Here is an 11,437-nt window from a genome sequence, read left to right as displayed (position 1 = left end):
ACACTTAGGTTTCGTTTTCCCTGAAATAGTTTCCTAGTGTTTAAGAGACATATGCAAAACAGTTATAGCATTCTCCCCCAGAGAGAGAGAGAGAAAAAAAGCTTAACGTAGCTCAATGCATTAAAATAGTGATATATAGTTTATTAATAAAATATACTTTTTATAGGCAAGCAGATGAATCCAGAATATGGGCAACATTCAAATTAATCCAGAATATGGGTAACATACAAATTAATCCAGAATATGGGCAACATATAAAGTTTCACCTTAAACCAGAGAGCTACGATTAAAAAAAAAAAAGAAGAAAAAAAAAGAAGAAAAAAAAAAAGAGTTCCTCCGATTTATATAACTCAAATTATGTACGCAAATTGTACTTGTTAAAATTGCTTTGGCTTATGATATATCTGCTGAATGACAAGGCTCTTAGCATAGTCTGTAATCCAGTCCTGGCTTCACCTTGAGACTGACACCTAGTGGATGTTTTTATATTGCTCTAAAATACAGGTGAGACGCACAAGTTTTGCATGTCTCTTAAACACTAGGAAACTATTTCAGCTCTTCATTTCAGGGAAAATGAAACCTAAGTGTAGATAAGCCGCTGTATGTATCAGTCTATCTGTTTGCAGTAAAATGGCAGAAGCCCGTATTTCAGTGGCTCGGGATCAGTTCAGCTGTTCAGTCTGTCTGAATCTACTGAAGGATCCAGTGACCATCTCCTGTGGACACAGTTACTGTATGAGCTGCATTACAGACTGCTGGAATAAAGATGATCAGGAAGGAGTTTACAGCTGCCCTCAGTGCAGACAGACCTTCACTCCAAGACCTGCTTTAGGTAAAAATACTATGCTGGCTGAAGTGGTGGAGAAACTCAACAAGACAAAAGTCCAAACAGCTCGTCCTGCTCTCAGTTACGCTGGACCTGGAGATGTGGAGTGTGATGTTTGCACTGGAAGGAAACGCAAAGCTGTAAAGTCCTGTCTGATGTGTCTGGAATCTTACTGTCAAAGTCACTTCGAGCGACATGAAGAATCTCGTTCAAGGAAACGACACAAAGTGACTGATGCCACTGGACGAATCCAGGAGATGATCTGCCCTCAACATGACAGACTTCTGGAGGTTTACTGTCGCACTGACCAAAAGTGTATTTGTTTCAGGTGTGTGATGGATGAACACAAAAATCATGATACTGTTTCAGCTGAAGCAGAGAGGACAGAGAAACAGGTATGAACTGAAAACACATTTATAAACTGTGTTGATTCTTGAATTTATGCCAATTAGGCAATTGATGATGACATTTTCACACGATAATCTAAATCGTAATATTAATAATACATTTGCTATATCTAGAAATCATTCAAACAGACTGATAATTTATCTTTAAGTCTCCTCACTGAGACATTGAGTCCATTGAGGAGGATTACAGTTAGTTCCCTTTCGTGGGAACTATCGACGCTACGTCGGATGACGTGATGGGAACCCTCTGTATTTTGTGTTCGTGAAGCACCTCTGTATCCAACCAATGAAAAGACGCGACGTCAGAGGCGGGTGACGTCACGGATGAGGAAGCTATAAAGCACACCTGAACACAAAGCACGCCAGCTTCTGTTGTCTTCAGCAAGCGCTCTCTGTATCTTGTCTGTCTTATTTATTGTTGTATTGTCTATACACACACTGTGGTCTCTTCGTTCAAGGACAAGAGTTCCCAAACACAATAAGACACAAACATATATTCACAAAATGGCGGAAAAGCAGCAATTTAAGAAGTGTACTCCTCCCTGCCCACATTTCATTGTGACAGGAGATACACACAAAATGTGCGTGAAATGCCTGGGGGTTGAGCATGCACAGGCGGCTCTCGAGGGAGCTGTCTGTGTACACTGCGATCGGCTCACCCTCAGAGTGCTGCGATCTCGCCGGGCACGCGCGGTCACTACCTCAGCGCCGGGGTCTGCCGTTTTTTCCCGACCTCCACACCGAGGTGTCGAGGTCGTGGAAGCGGCCAGTACAATACAGACTGTACAGCCCGCAGACATCACTATATAGCAATATAGTTGGGCTGAAACGTCACGGCTATGGGGGGGTGCCTCGGGTCGAGGAGACGCTCGCGAGCCATCTCTCGCCCGAGTCCACATCGTCCCTTAAGACCCCGACGCTGCCCACCAAGCCCCTAAAGACAACTTCCAGCTTGGTGGGCAAGGCTTATTCGGCGGCAGGTCAGGTGGCTGCATGCCTTCACACTATGTCTATCTTACAGGCATATCAAGCCGACCTGCTGGGGGAAATTGATGACAGTGGGGAAGCGTCCTTTGAGGCTATTCATGAGCTCAGAAAGGCAACAGATCTAGCTCTCCGGGCCACCAAGGAGATGGCCAAATCCATCGGCCGCTCTATGGCACCCCTGGTGGCCACGGAGAGACATCTCTGGCTCAACCTCTCAGACATCAAAGAGAGAGATAAAAACATTCTCATGGACGCGCCGCTGTCTCCTGATGGCCTGTTCGGCGACGCAGTGTCAACTGTCGTCGACAGGTTTCAGGAGACACGAAAGCAGACAGCGGCATTCTCTATAATCATTCCCCGCCGCTCTCATCCCCCCGAGGCTGCTGGGCGGGAGCAGCCTCGGCCGACAGCCAGCTCCTCAGCACACAGGGTGCAACAAAAAGCCAGTGTCGCCTCCCGTGCTCCCCCACAAAGATCTGGGGGGCCGGGGCGGGTGGCACAGGCGAAGCCTTCCGGAGGTAGGACGGATCTGAGGACCGTCATTATCTCCCGGAAGGCTTCAAAGAAGAGGTCCTGACCTTTATAGTGCAGGATCTCTCGAGGGCAGCCGGGGGGATTCGGATATCGGGTCCCTCCCGGTGCCCTCAGGGGACCGTCCTGTCAACCCTGCCACCCAGCGTGTGTCAGGGCACAGCGGTCTCCGCCGATCCTCCGAGGAGGGTCGGCCAGCACGTGATTCGCCTGTCTGCCGGTGCACCGCGTCAGATGGATGAGCCAAGTGCTCAAAAAACACCAGAGACCAGTCTCGAGAGACTGGTTCCCTTAGTAGAATATTTGGAAGAGTGGAAAAATCTCCTGAATGTTTCGAAGTGGGTGCTGCTCAGGGTAGAACAGGGCTACAGAATTCAGTTCGGTTCACGACCGCCCAAGTTCAATGGGGTGCTTCCTACGGTGGTAACCCCAGAGCAGTCTCTGGTGATGGAGCAAGAAGTAATGACACTTTTGCAAAAAGGGGCTATAGAAAGGGTTTCCCCTCCCAGCAAAATGTCGGGCTTTTACAGCCGCTACTTCATTGTTCCGAAGAAGGATGGAGGGTTGCGTCCGATCATAGATTTATGTGTGTTAAATCGATCAGTAAGGAAGTTGAAGTTCAAAATGCTTACACTCAGACAGATCATCCCTCAGATCAGGTCCGAGGACTGGTTTGTAGCGATAGATCTGAAAGACGCATACTTTCATGTATCCATCCATCCTTCACACAGGAAGTTCCTCAAGTTTGCTTTCGGGGGCGAAGCTTACCAATACAGGGTTCTTCCGTTCGGCCTATCCCTCTCACCCCGCACGTTCACGAAGTGCGTGGATGCAGCACTGGCTCCGCTGAGACTCCAGGGCATCCGCGTGCTGAACTATATCGACGATTGGTTGATACTAGCTCAAACAGAACAATTGGCAGTTCAACATCGAGATGTTGTTCTGTCGCACATGAAGAGGCTTGGGCTGAGGCTCAACGCCAAAAAGAGTGTGCTGGTCCCGAGTCAGGTTGCAAACTACTTAGGTGTAATCTGGGATTCCACCACGATGCAGGCGCAGTTGTCCCCTGCTCGTGTGAGTTCCATTCTCGGGGCCGTGAAAGGGATGAAATTAGGCCAGTCACTCACTGTAAAACAGTTTCAGAGACTGTTGGGTCTGATGGCAGCTGTGTCCAACATCATTACTTTTGGCCCTCCTGCACATGAGACCCTTACAGTGGTGGCTCAGGACCAAGGGGTTTTCCCCGAGGGGAAATCCTTTTCGCATGATCAAAGTCACGCGGCGATGCCTTCGTGCTCTGGTCATGTGGAAGAAGCCTTGGTTCCTAACCCAGGGACCCGTGCTGGGGACTTCTGGTCGTCGTGTAATGCTTATGACAGATGCTTCTCTCACGGGCTGGGGGGCGATCATGAGTGGTCGCTCGGCTCAGGGTCTTTGGGAGGACCATCAGCTCTCCTGGCACATAAATCGGCTGGAGATGATGCCGGTGTTTCTTGCACTGAAACACTTCCTCCCAGACCTGAGAGATCACCATGTGTTGGTCCGTACGGACAACACTGCGGTGGTCTCGTACATCAACCATCAGGGGGGCTTGCCGTCTCGCCTATTATCAAAATTGGCCAGTCGCATCCTCCTCTGGTCCCAGGGAAAGCTCCTCTCGCTGAGAGCAGCTTATATCCCCGGGTGGTTGAATGTGGGAGCGGACGCCCTGTCGAGGCAGGGCGCGAGACCGGGGGAATGGAAACTCCACACCGAGGTGGTGGAGTTGATATGGAAAACTTTCGGTCGAGCTCAAGTCGATCTATTTGCCACAGAGGAGTCAGCTCAGTGCCCTCTGTGGTATTCACTTCAGCACCCAGCACCTCTAGGGCTGGATGCCATGCTACAGTCGTGGCCGAGGCTGCGTCTGTATGCGTTCCCCCCAGTCTCAATGCTCCCGGGAGTTCTGGAGAAGGTTCGCCAGGAGAAGGTCGACCTAATATTGGTGGCCCCTTACTGGCCGACCAGAGTATGGTTTTCGGACATAATGTCTCTACTTCACGGCTCTCCCTTAGAGCTTCCACTCAGGCAGGATCTCCTGTCCCAAGCGGACGGCACGATTCTCCATCCCCGCCCAGAAATGTGGAAACTGTGGGCCTGGCCCCTGAGGGGGCAAGGCTCATAGGAACTGGTCTTCCAACCGAGGTTGTGGAGACCATCCTTCACTCCAGAGCTCCCTCCACGAGGAAGTTATACTTATATAAATGGAAATTGTTCTCTGTGTGGTGCGAACAGCATAATTTGGACGCGGTCCATTCTTCAGTCTCAGACGTGCTTCGGTTCCTTCAGGAAAAATTCTTGGAAGGTTTAACCCCTTCCACGCTGAAAGTATATGTAGCCGCTATTTCGGCTCATCATATCCCTGTAGGGGGCTCCTCGCTGGGTCGAGACCCCCTAGTAGTACGCTTCCTCCGTGGTGCACTCAGGTTGAGACCTGTGGTGCGCACCAAAACTCCGACCTAGGACCTCACTATTGTGCTCCAAAGGCTGGCTGAGGCTCCCTTCGAGCCAATAGAGGAGGTGTCAGACAAGTTCTTGACTCTTAAGACCATTTTTCTTCTGGCCGTCTCTTCTCTGAAGAGAATCGGTGATTTACAAGCTCTGTCAGTCGCTCCATCTTGTCTTGAGTTTGCGCCTGGTATGGTGAAAGCCTTTCTGCATACCAGGCCGGGCTACGTTCCAAAGGTTCCAACGAGGGTCCCAGGTCCCATCGTACTTGAGGCTTTCTGCCCGCCTCCTTTTGCAAATTTGGATCAGGAAAGGAAGAATCTGCTTTGCCCTGTAAGAGCATTAGATGCGTATGTTCACAGAGCTGCCCTGTGGAGAAAAACAGAACAATTGTTTGTATGTTATGGGTCCCCTAAGAGGGGGGGCCCAGCATCTAAACAGCGGATAAGCAAGTGGGTGGTCGAGGCCATCTCACTTGCGTATGAGACGGTGGGGCGCCCGTGTCCTCTGATGGTGCGTGCTCACTCCACGAGAGGTATGGCCGCGTCCAGAGCTCTCCTATCTGGTGTCTCTATGGACGACATTTGTGGTGCGGCTGGATGGTCATCCCAGCACACCTTTATCAGATTTTACAATCTTCACCTTAACATCACTCCGGGGGCCAGGGTGCTACAAGATAGCAGCCAGGCACTCGGGGATACGGCGTAGTTGGGATTTCGTTCCCATCACATCATCCGACGTAGCGTCGATAGTTCCCACGAAAGGGAACGTCTCGGGTTACGAGTGTAACCCCTGTTCCCTGAGTAAGGGAACGAGACGCTACGTCACGTGGCCGTATCTCCTGCATACCTGGTGCACTTGCTTCAGACAACCTGCAGAAGCTGGCGTGCTTTGTGTTCAGGTGTGCTTTATAGCTTCCTGATCCGTGACGTCACCCGCCTCTGACGTCGCGTCTTTTCATTGGTTGGATACAGAGGTGCTTCACGAACACAAAATACAGAGGGTTCCCATCACGTCATCCGACGTAGCGTCTCGTTCCCTTACTCAGGGAACAGGGGTTACACTCATAACCCGAGACGTTTTTCATCCCTCAGAAAAAGGTTGGAGAGATACAAGGGAAATTCCAGCACAGAATCCAAGAGAGACAAAAAAAGCTTCAGGAGCTCAGAGAGGCTGTGAAGACTCACAAGGTGAGACTTAGCCTAAGTAAGTACCTTACTTTAACCAGTGAGAGGAGCTCAGTGTTAGACGAGTTTCCAGTTCCACTGAAACCCATTGTATTTAATAGGCTGACAATGAGTGAACAGTCTGATTGTCTGTGTGTCCTAACAGCGTTCTGCACAGGCAGCAGTGGATGTCAGTGAGAGGATCTTTACTGAACTGATCCGCTCTATTGAGAGAAGCCGATCTGAGGTGACACAGATGATCAGAGAACAGGAAAAGGCTGAAGTGAGTCGAGCTGAAGGACTCTTGAAGAGACTGGAGCAGGAGATTGATGATCTGAGCAGGAGAGATGCTGGGCTAAAGCAGCTTTTACACACAGATGATCACATACATTTTATACAGGTAAAATAAATCTGATAAATAGAACAGTGCAGTGGTCATGCATGAATTCTTTTAATTAGAGAGAGACTTCTTTTCTAATCTTAAGCAAATACAAAAACAATTAAATCTGCAAGCAGCGATGAAAGGGCCCTCGCACCCGGGCTCACCGCCACCCGTTGGCCTTAGGAAAACAGCAAACAGTGGGCGACATGCATGTGAGCAAGTAAATACAGGAGAATTATGGCAAAATCATGTAAAAGTGCCACACTTCCTGCTGCCAACAGGTGGCGCTATAGCTAACTGAATATAGATGTCTTTAGGCCAGGACTTTTATCACTCATGTGAAGTTTGGGGCAGATCAGACATAGTATGCCTGAGTTACAACAGCTTCCTCTTTCATGGCGAAACATCAGACTTTGTCAGTCCGCCACGGACACGCCCTTCAGCGAAAACTCAAGATCTTTGATATTTATCATCGCTAAGGTCTTAAGATTAGACTTGCCATATATGATGTGCTTCTGGTTTAATCTCTATGAGGAGTTAATCACAGTGTAAAACATGTAATTTCCTGTTGCCCCCAGGTGGCGCTATGACTGTAACTGAATATTGTCATATAGATGTCTTCAGGTCAGGACTCTAATAAAACATGTGAAGTTTGGGGCAGATCAGACATTGTATGCCCGAGTTACAACAACTTCCTGTTTCATGGCGAAACATCGAACTTTGCCAGGCCGCCATGGACACGGCCTTCAGCGAAATCTCTAGATCTTCGAAATTTAACGTCTCAAAGGCCATTAGATTAGACTGACCAAATATGATGTTGATCTGATTAAAGCTCTAGGAGGAGTTCGTTAAAGTACAATGTCTGGAAATGGCAAAAAACTGCCAAAATTTTGCAAAGGAAATTCAAAATATCTGACTTCCTGTTGGTTTTCAGATTTCACTCCAAGAGACTTTTTTGTAGGTATTGGGCTGTTAGATGTGTGTACCAAATTTCATACCTGTACGTGAAACGTAGTGTCAGGGGCACTTCGTTGAAATTTTTTAGGTGGCGCTATCGAGCCATTTTGCCACACTTATTTCTGAAACCCATATCGGACGTAAATTTTCACCACTTCTGACGCATCTGCAAAGTTTCATGAGTTTTCGAGTATGTTTCGGCCCTCAAAAAAGTGATTCACCTTACATGGCGAAACATCAGACTTTGTCGGTCACCACGGACACGCCCTTCAACGAAAACTCAAGATCTTTGCAATTTAACATCTCAAAGGCCTTAAGATTAGACTGGCTATATATGATGTTGATCTGGTTTAATCTCTATGAGGAGTTAATCACAGTGTAAAACATGTAATTTCCTGTTGCCCCCAGGTGGCGCTATGACTGTAACTGAATATTGTCATATAGATGTCTTCAGGTCAGGACTCTAATAAAACATGTGAAGTTTGGGGCAGATCAGACATTGTATGCCCGAGTTACAACAACTTCCTGTTTCATGGCGAAACATCGAACTTTGTCAGGGTGCCACGGTCACGCCCTTCAGCGAAAACTCTAGATCTTCTCAATTTAACGGCCTTTAGATTAGACTGACCAAATATGACATTGATCTGATAAAAGCTCTAGGAGGAGTTCGTTAAAGTACAACATGTGGAAATGGAAAAAACTGTAGAGAAAATTCAAAATATCTCACTTCCTGTTGGGTTTACAAACTTTGCACCCAGGGGCTTTTTTGTAGGTATTGGGCTGTTACATCTGTCTACCGAATTTCATAACTGTACGTGAAACGTAGCACAAAGGGCGCTTAATTGAAATTTTGTAGGTGGCGCTATCGAGCCATTTTGCCACACCTAATTCTGAAACCCATATCAGATGTAAATTTTCACCACTTCTGACGCGTGTGCAAAGTTTCATGAGTTTTTGAGAACGTTTAGGCCCTCAAAAATGCGATTCATTTTGGAGAAGAAGAAGAATTGGCTGAGCAATTCCAATAGGGTCCTCACACCATCGGTGCTCGGGCCCTAATTATCAGATTTTAAAGGGGTGGTTGATTATGATTTCACTTTTTTACAGTTTTTTTTTTTTTTTTTTTTTTTTTACAATTGCTAACAAGCATTTACCAATACTTAAAGTACTTTTTCTAAACTCTTAACACAGCAACACACCTACATCACACAAATAGTTAATTTTACGCTGTTAGAGAGGAGGTGGTGGTGGAGGGGGACAGAGGAGAGAGTTGAATGTATTCTCCCATATCGTAATGGTAAGCCAACTCTGTTCTTTTCTCACGCTAGATTTAGGTGCGCTGCATTCTGATTGGTTCCGATTGCATGCTAAGGGGCATGGTGGAGAAATCGGTTTAGAAATCGTGCATGCTCATATAGTGATTTTATTATGCTGATCAGTGTAGTTATAAATATCATTATTCTTTGAAGGTTTTCACAGGCCCCTGACTGACAGCCCTCATGCTGGATGTACAGAATCACTTCAGATGAATTTGTAAAAATAAGTGCAATATAAATCTTCTATCTTTAATATTTGTGCTTATTTATGTTCTCTAGATTTTCCAGACTCTCTTTGAACCTCTGGAATCTACAGGCATACCCAGAGTTACCAGCAGTTCTGTCCACCTTTATAATGATGTGAGAAAATCTGTCTCTCAACTGAAAGAAAAACTGGAGATGTTCTGTAAAGAGGAGATGGAAAAAATATGTGGTCAAGGTAAAGTGACAAACATTTACTTAACACTTTAGAATACTGTTCCATCGTAATGAATAACTACAGAGGAACAAATGAGTAACCCAATATAAGCATTCTGCTATTAACTAACAAGAAACTCTGATTACTGAATTAATCAGAATAGTTAATAGTAGTTGTAGAATGATAATATTGTGTTACTCATTTGTTTCTGTTATTCATTGATGGCGGAACGGTATTCTAAAATGTTACCTAATTTTTTGTATAATTATTAGAATTGTTCTAATTAAGTGTGTTTATTTTCTTAGTAACATACATCAACATTATTCCCAGTAATGAACCCAAGACTAGGGAGGAGTTCTTACAGTGTAAGTGACACACACAGAGAATGTGAAAATAGACATAACACAAATTCATGATTTTTCAGATTATGAAACCAAGATATGTATTCACAATACTAACTTAGGTTCTATATATAGTTTTAGCAAAATTAAACATATCATGAAGCGTTTTAGAAGGTTTTGCATAAAGGATGTTGCCTTGTTTTAGCACGGCCAAAGCAAAATGCTATTTAGCAGATATGCAGCCACTGGTTTGCAGGATGGCTTTTTTTTTTTTTTTTTTTTTTTTTACTATAGAAGGTATATATAATAGTTGATAATAGTTGATTTTTGGACCTTCCATAGTAAAAATAAAATAATAAAATAAAATAAATTAATTAATTAGCACCTCTGCTAGAGCTTCACTTTCAGCCTTCGAAATTTGAGACACGAGTGCTGTTTGTCATGGGGTATCCAAATATTCAAAACAATATTCAGTATTTTGAATATTGAAAGTTCAAAACAATATTCAAATAGAGCACACCAAATACTTTTGAGTGAGAAGACAACATCCTTTTATGAAAAGCTTATATGACATGCTAATAATGTTGCAACAAAGAAAGTCAATGAGAGAGACAATAAATATAGATTTCAAGTAGTTTTTATATACTATATATGGAACTGAATTTATGTTTAATGTTATTACATTTTAGCTCTACCACCCCTGAAAATAAACAAACTCAGACTCATGCAATGCATGTACAAACTGAGAAACAGATTTAGGTTAAATGATTGTGTTTTCATCTTTATCAGATTCCCATCAGCTCACTCTGGATAGAAACACAGCGAATAAACATGTTCATCTGTCTGAGGACAAAACAGTGTCTACTTACACTGACACAGAGCAGCCGTATCCTCATCATCCACACAGATTTGATAGTTGGCCTCAGGTGTTGTGTAGAGAGAGTGTGTGTGGACGCTGTTACTGGGAGGTTGAGTGGAGTGGTGAAGTGACTATATCAGTGTCATATAAGAGCATCAGAAGGAAGGGAAAGGGTGGAGATTGTTCCTTTGGATTAAATGATCAGTCCTGGAGATTGTTCTGCTCTAAATCCCGTTATTCATTCTGTCACAATAAGATAAAGACTGATCTCCATATATTCTCCAGCTCCTCTAGAATAGGAGTGTATGTGGATCACAGAGCAGGAATTCTGTCCTTCTACAGCGTCTCTGACACAATGACCCTCATCCACAGAGTCCAGACCACATTCACTCAACCGCTCTATCCTGGGTTTTGGGTAGGTCAGAACACAGCAGTGAAACTGTGTCATGTAAGGTCATAGGGATTTTATAAATAATGTTGTCATATTTGTCGACAATGAAATTATTTATTTTCTTCTCAATTATTTACAGTGGCATGAAAAAGTATGTGAACCCCTTGCAGAATCTGTGAAAATGAGAATTATTTTAATAAAATAAGAGGGATAATAAAAAATGCATGTTATTTTTTGTTTAGTACTGTCCTGAGTAAGATATTTTACATAAAAGATGTCTGCATTTAGTTCACAAGACAAAACAATAGCTGAATTTATTAAAATAACCCCATTCATAAGTATGTGAACCATTGGTTCTCAATACTGTGT

General features: G+C 44.8%; 1 protein-coding gene across 1 annotated transcript; it reads left to right on the top strand.

The window, feature by feature from the left end:
* The first annotated feature begins 104 nt into the window (after positions 1–104).
* On the top strand, positions 105–11,214 carry LOC125250017 (tripartite motif-containing protein 16-like). Its single transcript, XM_048162309.1, has 6 exons — positions 105–1,221; positions 6,333–6,428; positions 6,571–6,804; positions 9,339–9,498; positions 9,783–9,842; positions 10,608–11,214. Exons 1-6 carry the CDS (start codon positions 631–633, stop codon positions 11,135–11,137), a joined length of 1,671 nt encoding a protein of 556 aa, XP_048018266.1. The 5' UTR covers positions 105–630; the 3' UTR covers positions 11,138–11,214.
* Positions 11,215–11,437: the final 223 nt, after the last annotated feature.

The sequence above is a fragment of the Megalobrama amblycephala genome, linkage group LG17 (genome assembly GCF_018812025.1).
Source record: "Megalobrama amblycephala isolate DHTTF-2021 linkage group LG17, ASM1881202v1, whole genome shotgun sequence".
Taxonomy (NCBI): domain Eukaryota; kingdom Metazoa; phylum Chordata; class Actinopteri; order Cypriniformes; family Xenocyprididae; genus Megalobrama; species Megalobrama amblycephala.
Note: the sequence above shows the minus strand (reverse complement) of the source record. Positions and strands in the feature narration are given on the sequence as shown.

Coding starts and splice junctions, on each gene's coding strand:
- LOC125250017 (XM_048162309.1), top strand. CDS start 631: ATGGCAGAAGCCCGTATTTCAGTGGCTCGGGATCAGTTCAGCTGTTCA. Junction 6,805..9,338: donor ATCACATACATTTTATACAG/GTAAAATAAATC, acceptor TATGTTCTCTAG/ATTTTCCAGACTCTCTTTGA. Junction 9,499..9,782: donor GGAAAAAATATGTGGTCAAG/GTAAAGTGACAA, acceptor TTATTTTCTTAG/TAACATACATCAACATTATT.